Source organism: Eptesicus fuscus, chromosome 10 (assembly GCF_027574615.1).
Source record: "Eptesicus fuscus isolate TK198812 chromosome 10, DD_ASM_mEF_20220401, whole genome shotgun sequence".
In the NCBI taxonomy this organism is placed as follows: domain Eukaryota; kingdom Metazoa; phylum Chordata; class Mammalia; order Chiroptera; family Vespertilionidae; genus Eptesicus; species Eptesicus fuscus.
Window position 1 is genome coordinate 86,799,114 of NC_072482.1, and position 13,727 is coordinate 86,812,840.

Here is a 13,727-nt window from a genome sequence, read left to right on the forward strand (position 1 = left end):
ACACTGTCAAATGCAATTTTTTTGTATCTTTTTCTTTCTTTAGGTTCGAGTCTTCACATCCAAAGGACCTGGACCATTTTCTGACTTGGTAAAGTCCCAAACATCAGGTACTGTGTAAATAACAATTAGTGTATTAAAAAAAACACACCACAAAACTTTTAAACCCTTGGTATTCTCAGGGATATAAGTATAATCTCTGAGCTGAAGTTAAAGTCAAATAAAAAATCATTTTTTATCATAATTAAACATGCTTAAATATACCTAGGCTTAGAGCAACTAGTCTGTCTCCATTGAGACTGATGTAGTAGATGAACACAAAGGAAACCCATGGATTTCAAAATGACATCATATTGAATTCAGGGATTTTGGTAAACAAGTTATTTTTCTCATACATATTACATACTTGTATTTTGTTTTCAGAAGTCAACCCATTTCCATGCCTCATAACTCTTTGGGGCAACAAGATGATTTTGTTAGATGTGGATCAAAATCAAGTTGTATGGATGTTTTCGGCAGAAAGAGACATCAGTGCCGTGGGCTACACAGCTGATAATGCAATGGCGTATTATGCTCAGGGAGACTCCCTCTTTCTTTTGAACATGCACAATCAGTCCAGCTCTGAGGTACATCACTATGTAATTCTTTAGAAAGGAAGGAAGTATGTTAACTATCCAGGTTGTTATTAAGAGGACTTTCAGTGCAGTTATGAAAGGAAGCAAGTAGAAGATCTGCATATCACACTGCCCTGTAATTAAAATGACTGGCCTATGGCTGAGGCATTAAGATTAGGATGCTTGAAAAGGACAGATGCCCTATAACTATTTAGTCACAAATAAACTCAGATTAGGTTTTGGGCAAATGCCATTCAGGATTAATTTAGCGCAAACAGTTATTGGGTTTAAGGCACTGTGTTAGTTCCTGGAATAAAGGTGAAAAACAAAAGGCGTAGTCCTTAAACAAACCCCGTCTAGTACTGGTCTAACACTAGGAAGACAGTACGGCACAGTGATTAAGAGGGTGAGCTTTGGAATCTGACAGCCTAGAATTTAACTCCGACTCCACCACTTACTGGATCTGTGACCATCAGCAAGTTATTTAATCGCTTTGGTTATGTAGTACCTCATCATAGGATTCCTATGAAGGTCAAATGAGATAATGCATGTAAGGCACATAGCACAGTGCCTGGCATGTGGCAGGCATTCATTGAATGTTTGCTAGTGGAGAAGGCAGACAGAACACAGTGTAAGTGCTGTGCTGAGGGCAGGATATGGTGGAATCTCGTAGAATGGATGCTCCATCCAGGTTGGTTGTGGTAGGATGGAAAGACATCTTGGACTCCAAGAAGATGAGCCAGGTAAAGGTGGGGAAAAGCTGAGGAAGCAACAAGTGCTAAGTCAGGGAAACAAGAGAGCCATAGCATATTCAGGGAGCTATAAATACATAGAAGGAGCTTGGAATGGAGATGGAGGTGAGGGCAGAGTGAAAGGCAGGTGGTAAAGCTGTAGAGGTAGGCAGGAGCCTGCATAGAATGGGCCTCCTTTGCAAGCAGCAAGCCATTAAAGAAATTTAGTGGGTCATTAACATGATCAAGCTGTGTTTTAGAAAGACCTCTCTGTTAGCTGTGTGACTAATGACTCAGAGAAGGTTAAATCTGAGACAATTAGGAGGCTATCACAGAAAACCAGGTAGGAAAGGCAGGAAATGAGAAGCAGTGAGGTGAGAAAGGAGAGGACAAATCGTGGACATATTTAGAATGGGACCAATTCACAATTTGTAGTAATGGTAGGAAGAAGTCAAGGATGAACCACTTTTGATGGGATTGCTCCTTGGGTGAGTGTTGGGAATCTATAAAAAATATAAATGTAGGAGAAAAGGAGGTTGGGGACATAGAGTGATGAATTCTGTTTCCTGGGATCATTCATATATGTTTAGTAGGCAGTTTAATATTTGAATCAGTAACTCAATGAGGGATCAGCCTGAAGATGTGGATTTGTAGCATTGGTTTATGGTTTACAGTTGAAACCATGGTAGTTGAAATCACTCAGGGAAAATACACTATGTGAGAAGGAGACCAGTGTTACAATGGCACACAACCCAGAGTTATTGAGGTTTGGGATTACAAAAGAAAAGTGCAATAAATGAGTAATATGAGTGGTTACAGAAAAGTCCTCAAACTTGAAAAAAAAAGTGACCACTATCTTCTTGGCTGTGTTTTCTACCTGATTTAAGATTTTCCAAGATGCACGGGTTTTTGATATCACAATTATTACAATTGATTGGATTTCAAGGCACCTCTACTTTGTGCTGAAAGAATCACAAAATGGAATGCAAATATTTGATGTCGATCTTGAACACAAGGTGAAATATCCCAGGAAGCTGAAAATTTGCAACAGAAATTCAACAATAATCTCTTTCTTCGTGTATCCCCTATTAAGGTATCTGAAGTATACCTGTTTCTATTGTGCTGAAATACAGAGACATATTTAATACAATATCTTTGGTTTAATATTAGGTGTTAATGATGGAAACATAAAATAATTAGGGGTCTTGACTCACTACATTAACATTTAGTAAGTATCTCTACATATAAACTATGGGCCCACAACCACAAATATGTAAACTGAATCCATACTATCAATTTAACTCGCTTAAAGTTAGGTTAATTGCCAGCAGGAAATCAAAGCAGATTTTTATATCAGTGAATTTAATAATATCCTCAGTTGGTAAAGACAAGAAGGGGACCGAGACAATGGCAAAAGATGAGCAGGAGTTAGATGGGCATCATGTCACACACAGTAAAAGCTATTCTGGGCTCATCCATCTTTAAGTGATGTCTTCAAAGGATGAGTTTTAAGGCCTCTACTCAGCAACTGAGTGGTAGTTTCTTAGGCTGGAAAGATGTATTTTTTGTGTGCCATAGCATGGATATAATCTATCTTTAAATTAGATTGTTAACTAGTATTAAGAAGCAGAAACAAAATTGAGAGGAGGGGAATGGAGATAGGTGTTGATGAAAAGTTGCAAATGTATTTTATATTTACAATCATTAGTAAGACAATACAGCACCGAAAGTCATTATAGTCCAAGGCTTTAGTTGTAAACACATTTATTGAGAAATCATTGGAAAATGCTACAAGTTAGATTTCTTGTGACCTCCTCCATCTCAGAAGAAGGTTATTGGGCACGTGGACATGTTCTCTCTAAAAGATGCATTTGTCCCCCTCATTATTAGAATCGATTGCCCTTCATAAGAAACTAATACTTGAAATGATATATTTTACTCATTAAGTTGGATGGTATTTTCCCCCCAATAGTCGCCTGTATTGGACAGAAGTTTCCGATGTGGGCTCTCAGATGTTCTACTACAGTATTATCAACCAGACCTTGCACCGCATTCTGCAACCCACAGCCACAAGCCATCCAAATGGAAGGAGCCAATGTTCTTGCAGTGTGCCTGAATCTGAGTTAAGTGGAGTAATGACTATGGATACTGTTCACCTAAAGAAACCACAGATATACTTTGTCAAAGGGCAAGAGATCTGGGCCATGGATCTGGAAGGATGCCAGTGTTGGCAAGTTATCACAATGCCTGTTCTGCTTGGTAAGACACCATGTATGTATGTAGATCTTTATTAGTAACTAGCAGCCCGTTTGCACGAAGATTCGTGCAATAGACCTTCATTCACCTGGCTGCCTGCACCAGTTTTCTGCCGGCACCAGGGACCCAGGCCTTGGCTGTGGCCACCGCCTTCTGCCTTCTTTCAGGGTCGGGGCTTGGCCCTGGGCGGCGGCCTTGGGCTCGGCTCCACCCCAGCCTCCCTGCTACGGATCACAGAAGCCGACCCCCGGTGGTTGCCAGCGATCCGTGCAGGCTCCCCGCTGGTGCCCAAGGCCAGGAAAGCCTCCGCCCGAGGCTTTCCCTGGCCTTGGGCTCGGCCGCACCCCAGCGTCCCTGCGACGGTTTCCTGGTGGGCGTGGCTGGTGGGTGTAGTGAAGGTATGGTCAATTTGCATATTACTCTATTATTAGGTAGGATTATTAGGTAGGATGGCAGCCCCTTGTATTCCATTAAGAAGGGCTTACATCCCATATGTATGCAAAAGAATATACACACAGTACTTATTCTAAACCATGTCAAATGCTCTTGTAGAATTCAAGTCAAGTTGTTTCCAGAAAAATTGTATATAGGCATCCACATAATTTTCTGGATCTATGGGGGTATTTTTGTTATTGTATTATTAACAGTAGAGCTACAGCATATTGAGCTTCACTATAAAAACTAAGAATGCTACCAAATGCATTATCTCATGTCATCTTCACAACACCCTGGTGAAGTAGGTACTAGTGTTGGCGATGGTGAGAACAGCACCAGGTGTTAGACCGGTGGGTTCAGACCTTGGTACTTGAGTTCTGGTTAGGAGAAAATTCAGAGCCAAGACTCAAAGTATAAGAGAACATTTATTTAGAAAGTCACAGTGGTAGAAGAAGCGAGTGATAAAAGAAGTGGACTCAGGAAACAAATTACAGAGGCAAAAGAATGGGCCTTTGGAGCTTAGGAGTGAGCAGGGCCTTCGGGGAGAGGAAGGGGAAAGGGAAAGGGAAAGGTGTGCGGGTTGGGTGTGCTCCCAGGAGGGAGAGTGTGCTAGGTTTTTAAGGGTGGGGATTTTAAGAAAGGTCCCTGGGAAGGATCTCCATAGAACATTCATCGGGTTTCCAGGTGTGTCCTTTCATGGTCTCCACTGATTGTGTCAGCACCTGGGCAGAGGTCAAGGCAGTTAGTGGTGAGATCAGCTGTGGTGTTGCTTGTCTGGTTTTGCTGCTTTTCTGAGCCTGGAGCTGAAACACAACTCAGGCCTAGATGTACACATCATTGTCCTGGAGTCTTCATGCTTAAGGGCTTAATGCTTAATTCTGTTCTCTGGGCCCCTAGTTTGTTCCCCCAAGGGGGTCTATCACATACATGGCTAGCAACATGCCAGGGGAAGAAAGGTCAGGGGAGGGTCCTAACTGCGTGACCAGCGATATGAACGGTCAGGGGTGTAAACCAAATGATCAGCGATATGCTAGGGGAGGAAAGGTTCCCCTGGGGATGAGGTCCTTGTTTTCCCAGTTTTGCTTGTTGCTAGGCAACTGGGGCTTTCCACTCTGGTGACCATCATCCTTGCTCTGCTCATGTCTGTCTAACTGCCCACCACACTAGTATCCTCATTTTGCAGATGAGGAAACTGAGGCTGAGAAAAGTTAAGATAACTTTTCCAAAGGGCTACAGTTAGTAAGTAGATGATCTAGGGTTTAAAATTGGGCCATTCATGATCTTACTCCCAGTACCCTATTTTATTTCATTTTTGATGATTCCACTGACTCCACATTCAGCATTAATTGGCAAATACTTGACATTCACATGCTTGTGGAGGAAATATTTGAAAGGCTAAAGCAATTTCAAAGTCTCCAAATTAGGAGTAATTGCAACAGAAAAAAACATGCATTCTAAATTCCCCTTACATAATCTTAAGAGTCTATTGTTTCTCACTCTCTAATATGGTATGTGCTAGTCACATGTGGTGGTTTAAGTTTAAATTAATGAAAATAACAAAATTAAAATTTTAATTCCACAGTCACACTAGCCACATTTTAAGTTCTCAAAAATCACAAGTGCCTAATGGTTACTGTATGGGCAACATTGATATAAAATCTTTCCATCATCAAAAGTGCTACTGGGCATTGCTGATTTATATGTGAAGCTTTGAAATTGCAAATGTGTGTGTGTGTGTGTGTGTATGTATGTGTGTGTGTGTGTGTGTGTGTGTGTGTGTGTCTATGGGTGTCTGAATATGAAAGCTATAGCTGTACATATGGTTTTGTTGACATGCCAGTCAGAGTGTTTCAGAAACAATTCTGTTGTACTCTCAATGGGCTGAAGAGTAGAGATGATGTTTTGAACTTTTCTTATAAAAAACTACTTGTTTTTGATAAATCCGTGACAAAGACTTTTATTTTATTTTTTAACTTTTTAAAAAAAATATTTTTTTTTTTATTGATTTCAGAAAGGAAGGGAGAGGGAGAGAGAGATAGAAACATCAATGATGAGAGAGTCATTGATTGACTGCTTCCTGCACACTCTCTACTGGGGATTATCTCCAACCTGGGCATGTGCCCTTGACTGGAATTGAACCCGGGACTCTTCAGTCCACCGGCCAATGCTCTATCCACTGAGCCAAACTGGCTAGGGCCAAGACTCTTTTCTCAATAATACTTTAGTTAGGCTCCTCTGAGCCATCAGGCCTGGACCTTAGCCTTCCATGTCCATTCTTGCTGAGTCCAATTTTAGCAAGAATCCTGCTAAATCAATTTAGAGAAAATTTTCCCCACCTTAAATATCTGATTAAGCCCCTCATACCACACCCTGGATGTTCTTGCTTGCCTTTACCAAGAATCTTATTAGCCAGTTTAGCAAGAATCCCCTTACCCGTGATGTAGCCTCTTAATAATTTTTACCCACTGACCCTCTCATTGTGCATGTTGGTTATGAATCTTCAGCTATCTCTTTTATATTCAGAGTTGAGTACATCTCTTTCCTATATTATATATCCCTCTACAATATTGCAATAGACTAAAGTCTTAACATTTTAACAAGTATCAGAATAATTTTCCTTTAACACCTGATACATAAGAATTACCTAGTAGGCATTATCTTACAGGTATAAAAAGGGGGAAGCCATAATTGAAATCCATAATCATAAAATTAGAAAATTGGAATAACTTCAGAGATCATTTAGTTGTCATGATATTGGAGGAAATCCCTCTACAAAAACAGTCTTGACTGAATACCTGTTTATAAAAAAAAATAGTACTTTATTGGGAAGTCTGTTTAATTTTTGGGATAATTCTGAATGTTAGATATTTTTCTTCTTATATGTAGCCATTCCTATTCCTGTTCCTCCCATTTATTAATCTGAGTTCTGACCTCTACATTTAAAAGAATAAACCAATCACCTTCTAGGCAATAGCCATTCAACTAGGTAAAAATATCTGTCATAGCCCATCCTAAGCATTTCTTTTAGAGGAAAAAGTCAAGTATCTATCACTACACCTCAGGGGATGTGGCTTCTAGATCTTTCTTTGCCCTGGTCCCCCTCCGGCGGTTTCACTTCAGCTACATAATATTCTCTCAAACGTCACCCCTGCCATGACTCACGGTGCTCAGTGTGTTCTGGTCAGTGCAGGAGGCGTCTGCCTGCCTAGGTCATCTCTTACTGCACTCAGAGTGGTGTTCGGTCTTTGGGCTGCCTGCCCTTTGAAAACCCATAAATTTTTTTTTCATTATTAAAAAAAAAACTATTATTGAGCTAGATTTCTTTCATTTGCTATTTCTAGGGTTGATTTTAAACTTGAATTCAGGATGTTACATTTGTTCCTGTTAAATTTCAATCTATTTCCTGATTCTGTTGTGATATTTTTGAATTCCAAGTCAGGGACTACATATACTAGTGACAGTAAACCTTGAATAGTATCTATGAATTTGATAAATATGTTTACTGTGCATTCAGGTCAAATCATTGATAAAAATATCAATGGCACTGAGTCCTGCGCCTATCAGCTAGTACCTCCCTTCAGATAGGCATTGTTTGGCTTGGAGTCACACCGGTAAGTTGTAAATCCTGGCTCTGCCCTTGACTAACCTTGTGGCCTTGACATTATTTAACTCATCCAAGCCTCAGTTTCTCCTTCTACAAAATGAAGCTAATAACAATGGTAGTTACTTATGGCTTCATGTGGAGCTAAAATGAGAACATATCTGGAAAGTCCTTAGCCTAATGACATAAGATGTGTCATTTTTTCGTATCAAAATAATAGGAAGATTCAAAATGTAGCAGTTATGATATAGAAAAAGGGTTTCACATATTGTTTGGAGTAGACAACATAAGATATGTTCTTTATTTTATGTTTCTCATAAACAGGAAAAACACTTGTTAGCTTAACAGTGGATGGGGAATATCTATACTGGGTCTCCACAGCAAAGGACGGCACTGAGATTTATCAAGTAAAGAAAGGCCATGGGGCCATCCCCTCTCAGGTGCAGGCCCTGAGGAGCGAGCGCATCTTGGCTTACAGTTCTGTGCTGCAGCCTTTTCCAGGTAATCAAGTCACAGGCTTAGTCAACTTGTTCTCCCAGTTCAAAGCCAGGAAAGTCTCCTAATGACTCCTTCTCCAGGCTGTTTCTCCAACTCCTTTGTCGCTCTCTTAGTGCTGCTCCAAACTGCCAGGGTGCGGTGTGCGCTGGGACTGCTGTTTGCCTTGGATCGCAGTTCATCTCCACGTGCAGTCACGGCCTGGGCGGCGGGAGGCCACCAGAGGCACGGGAAACCCTTGTCCTGTCGTTCTTGCTGCCTGTTTCTCTTTCTCTTCTTAGTCCCAAAAGTTCCTTTCTTTCTGCCTTTTTTCCTTCGCTGACGATATTTTAGACTCCCAATGGTTTCACAAAGCATTGCATAGCATTCCAAGGTCAAGTGCCTATTTATAATAGTATTCTGTACATCAACCATTTAACAGACATACATGTGTCCTACCACTTCTATTCAGTTCTGATTTTTTAAAAGATGTATCACTCATGAAGCTTTTAGTGTTGTGCCCCTAACTCTATTTCCCTTAGAAACCCTGTGCATTTTATTGTGCAATTTTGTATAAAGCAGTGACTTTTAAGAATGCATGTGTCACATTATGGGCAGAACTGACTATATATATTTACTACTGTGAGTCACAATAAAAAGTGTTTGAAATCTAAAGACCAACCAACCAACCAACCAACCAAAAATGAAAACAGCATTATATAGACTCATGGTTGATTTTCTCAAGCTCTCTCTACCATTAAGATGTCTATGTTATTCTAAATTAAGTATAATTCCCACTAGAGAGGGATAGAAATGAATGAAACAGACTCAAATAATCTTTGCTCAAATGTATTCATTTATAAAATATGTAAGTTACAAAATATTTTTTAAAATGAAGATTTTATAAATAAATTGAATGCCATTTTGGTTAAAAATTAATTTTCCACTTTGAGAAATTTAAGAGATTTTAAAAGTCTATGAAAATATGATTAATATAATGTTCTGATTACCTCAAAATAAAACAAGGACCAACTTTATTATGCTACTGTCTAGCTCCATCTGCTGGAAATGTTAAGCAATTACCCACTACCTTGCTCCCTAGTTCATCCATCTTTAAGAAAAATTGTCTTTCTGTCCTGAATAATATTTCCAACACTTCAATACATCACGCCTTATAAGTTAAGTAAAAAATAAAAATTATATTACTCTCAATGTTCATATGTGTATATATTTAATCTTTTTTTCTTATTATTTTAGATAAAGCATTTCTGTCTCTAGCTTCAGATATCGCAGAGCCAATTATTCTTAACACCACTAACACCAGCCTCACAATCAGATTACCGTCTTCCAGGACAAACCTCACCTGGTATGGCATCACCAGCCCAACTCCAACATACCTGGTTTATTACAAAGAAGTTAATGATGGGAAAAATGGTTCTGAACCAAAATCTAGAATGCTGGTAAGATTGGAGCTGGTGGTCTTTGTCTTTTTACAAGATTCTCTTTTTTGATATGAAATTATTAGTCATAGTATTTTCTATATCATTTTCTGGGATGTGCTATTATGCAACCTGTTATAGCTGATTCATCAAAGCATATTATGTCTAGTCTTCTTGTCTGGGAATAAGTTACGCTTCAACAAACTTTATTAACTGACCAGTTGGTAGATCGCCAACAGTAACAATTTCCTGAGTGTCCTTAAAAAAACTGGATTTTCTGTCCTTCCTGGTTATCTAATTATCCCTAGAGAGTGATGCATATGTGATTTTATGGCCCATCTAGCAGATTGCGTTTGAGGGGTAAGAAATGCATTTGACAGAGAGAACATTGCCATATACCTCTGTCCTCCACAGCATATATCTAATATAAAAATTGTATATATATATATATTTTTAAATATATTTTATTGATTTTTTACAGAGAGGAAGGGAGAGGGATAGAGAGCTAGAAACATCGATGAGAGAGAAACATCGACCAGCTGCCTCCTGCACACCCCCTACCGGGGATGTGCCCGCAACCAATGTACATGCCCTTGACCGGAATCGAACCTGGGACCTTTCAGTCCGCAGACCGACGCTCTATCCACTGAGCCAAACCGGTTTCGGCAAAATTGTATATTTTTTGTGTGATTTCCAGTATTTTGTGAAATGTCCCATTATGTAGGGGCTATGTTTTGATTTATCATTGTATTTCTAGTACCCAGCATAGTACTTGACATTATATAGACATTCACTAGATATTTCTCAAGTGAATAAATGAATTGGCATAATTCTTGGCAACATGGGCACTGGTGTTTTAGTTGTCCTTATGATGAAATTATGTGTATCCTATATTTTGCTTTGTGCTAATTATTTAACCAAGTCAAAAAGTGAAATTGACCATCTCCTACTTGAGGTTAACACAGTATAGTTTGCCAGAAAATACAGCCGATTCTTATTACTTCCTTTAATTTATCTGTTTTTATCTTTTTTACACATTTCTAAAGAGAGCTGTTTCAGAGGCAGCTTGGATCATTGGCTGGCTAAGACTGGGCTGTGGCACCGGACATGGTTATGAGAGCCGATGTATCTTGTCTTCACATTGACTAACATGCACCAAAGGCATGGCTCTCAGCCTCGTGCACACTGGAGCTTTTGAAATCTCTGGGTCCAGGTTTCCCCTCAGGCCAATTCAGTCAGAATCTCTGGAGGTGGGACCCAGAAGTCAGTATTTTCTTAATATTTCCGACATGATTCCAACCTACAACCAAAGTTGAGAACCATTGACCTAAGGAAGGTCTTTTACTTAAACTTTATTTCTAAGAATGACTAGATAATGTAGCTTACTCTTTTCTATTGTATACATGTATGTATCACATCCTTCCAATACCATTTTGCTAAATTTCTAACGCAATGCCAATGAAATAGTGTCCTCCTCTGGGACTCTACCTTCTTATGTGAGATGAATATGCCACGAAATTGACTGAAGGCTGTCAGTCATTTAGCATTTATTCTTGTAGCTATTCAACAACTCAGGCCTGGGCAGATTAGAACAGTGAACATTGTCCTTCATGACCCCGTATTTAAAAATAAAAAATGTTGAGTCTTTTAATATTTTATCACTTTGATTAAATAATTTCTCCCCATTTGTACAAAAAATAAAAATCACATATTTATATTTGTAAATTAATTGCAGGAATTTCAGGAGAGTGTAGCCCTTATTGAAGGCTTACAACCATTTTCAACCTATATGATACAGATTGCTGTAAGGAATTATTATTCTGATCCTTTGGAACAGTTACCTCTGGGAAAAGAGATTTGGGGGAAAACTAAAAGTGGAGGTGAGTTATGGGCTTGGTGTGGGATGCTAGAGTGGGATTTTGTAATATACGTGATGTGAATGTCTATATTTGTGTGTTTTTTTTACCTGAATATAAAGTCATCTTTATTATGTGAGCTTTTTAAAGCTTAATAAGAAAAATGTATTGGTTGAGAAATACTTTGATGACATGATTTTTGCTCTAACACTAGAAGATGATAAATAACATCCCATCAAAATGAAAAGTGACTAGAAGCTGAAAGAAACATCAGCATCAATACTGTTTGACCAAGAAACACATTCTTTGCTCTCACCACACAGTGTCACCCTCTTCCCGTATCTTCATAGGTCTGCACACGTGGTGGGATGGGAAGACCAAGACTTTTCTCTATTTAAAGTAATATAACATGTTGCCTTAAAGAAAATGGATCTAGAATCTAAAAAGGTGTCCTTAGAGGTGGCAATTATTATGGGGTGATGCCATTTCTTTCAGATGTCTCTGATGAATTCACGAAAATCACCCCAATTTGGTTATTCATCATCATTGGCCAAATCCTGGAGCTAGAGTCAGAGAATGATTTAGTCATTAGGCAAAAATAAGCCAGAGTCTTTCAGGCAGCCGTTAACTTACCGTTATATAAGAGGCTGGCTTCCTGGAGGCCCATCTGTCACTCATTCTGCTCACATGATATGACTGTTCCTCAACCAAGACCCCCTCCCTTCCTTCCATCTCCCAGTGCTATTATTGCAACACCCCTTGTCATGCGTTGCTCTGTATTTCAGTACCAGAGGCTGTTTGGCTCATTAACACAACAGTGCAATCAGACACCAGCCTTGTCATATCCTGGAGAGAATCTCCCAAGCCCAATGGACCTAAGGAGTCAGTCCGCTATCAGCTGGCAATCTCACATCTGGCCCGAGTTCCGGAGACTCCTCTTAGACAAAGTGAATATCCACATGGAAGGCTTGCTCTCCTTGTGACTGGACTGTCCGGGGGGAAACCATATGTGCTAAAGGTACAGCGAGGCTATTGGGTACTTTTACTGCCATTCTCAAGCACAAGGTTTTGAAAAGGTTAAGCAATTTTTTTTTTTTTTAAAGGTCCTTGCTTGCCACGCCGAGGAAATGTGGTGCGCTGAGAGCCACCCCGTCACTGTGGAAATGTTTGACACCCCAGAGAAACCTTATGCCTTGGTTCCAGGCAACACCAGTTTGCAATTGGATTGGGAGGCTCCATCTAATGTGAACCTCATCAGGTTTTGGTTTGAACTCCAGAAGGTAGATCACACCGTACACTTAGATGCAAATTCTTCTTTTATGCTGTAGAATACATTGGAAGTTCTTCTGCATATCTCTAGAGCATTCTCTTGTATTAATCAACAATATATTTGACCACATTCATTGATTCAGGTTTGCCATCTAGAAGCTGTGAAATATCTAGACTAATTTCTGATAGGAAGAATTCCCAGTGAGATTAGTTTGTTCTTAAAAGACTCCAGGTAAAAGGGTATAGATTATGGTTTATAGATTTCATAATATTTTACTTCATTTAGATGTTATCAGCATGGTTCTCTGGTTTAAAGTCCATAGCAATTTGGTATTTTCTATAAAAAAAAGAAAGACATATATAAGCAAAAAAAAAACAAAACCTGTTTAGAAAGGTTCTTTCAACCATTTAAGGCTATATAGCAACAGGAGAGAAGTAAGATATAAAACCATTTGATCTTGGCTTATAAACTATAAGTGTTCCTCATCCAAAAATCTTCATGCTTTAACCAATATAAAAATATTCACTGAATTGTAAAATATCAATTAATCTAATTACTTCACTGCTAGGAAAAAGTTTAGATTGATTTTATATTGCTACAGTTAGAATGGATTATTACATTTTTCTAATTGCTACATTTCATTTTCATCATTATATATGCATGTGTCCACATTTGTAAAGATTAACTAAGAATGTTTTGTTCAGTGGTAACTTAAAAACAAATCAGTATAGTCATGGCCTCATTTTCCTTTAAAAATGAAGTTGCTCTCAGGATGTTTTTTAGAGTTTACTACATAAGATTCTTGTATGACCTTGTACTTTTATATAAAAACTATGAAATATGTGACACAACAGTGAATGTTGACTTGATAAAACCAAAGGCCATACTTTAATGGGACTTCTTCCACTGAGCATTTTTATGATGATGTGTTGCCTATTTAAAAAACGGTCATCGTATAAAAATGCAGTTAAATTGGAGAAATTAGAGGATCACCTCTTTTTTTTTTTTTTTACATCTATTTAAGTAAGCTTATAATGCAGTTCAGTTTAGAGTC

The 13,727-nt window shown here is 38.8% G+C and overlaps 1 protein-coding gene and 1 long non-coding RNA gene across 2 annotated transcripts in view; one reads left to right on the forward strand and one right to left on the reverse strand.

The window, feature by feature from the left end:
* Positions 1-13,727, forward strand: part of ROS1 (ROS proto-oncogene 1, receptor tyrosine kinase) — a 95,523-nt gene that overhangs the window by 44,655 nt on the left and 37,141 nt on the right. Inside the window, exons 23-31 of the mRNA XM_028143446.2 lie at positions 44-107; positions 421-623; positions 2,230-2,435; positions 3,315-3,601; positions 7,959-8,135; positions 9,366-9,568; positions 11,283-11,427; positions 12,189-12,421; positions 12,507-12,683. Of these exons, the coding sequence (XP_027999247.2) occupies positions 44-107; positions 421-623; positions 2,230-2,435; positions 3,315-3,601; positions 7,959-8,135; positions 9,366-9,568; positions 11,283-11,427; positions 12,189-12,421; positions 12,507-12,683 (1,695 nt within the window). The remainder of the gene's footprint in view (positions 1-43; positions 108-420; positions 624-2,229; positions 2,436-3,314; positions 3,602-7,958; positions 8,136-9,365; positions 9,569-11,282; positions 11,428-12,188; positions 12,422-12,506; positions 12,684-13,727) is intronic.
* Positions 11,979-13,727, reverse strand: part of LOC114230950 (uncharacterized) — a 32,178-nt gene continuing 30,429 nt past the window's right edge. The window contains exon 3 of the long non-coding RNA XR_008557289.1: positions 11,979-13,009. This is a non-coding gene — a long non-coding RNA (uncharacterized LOC114230950). The remainder of the gene's footprint in view (positions 13,010-13,727) is intronic.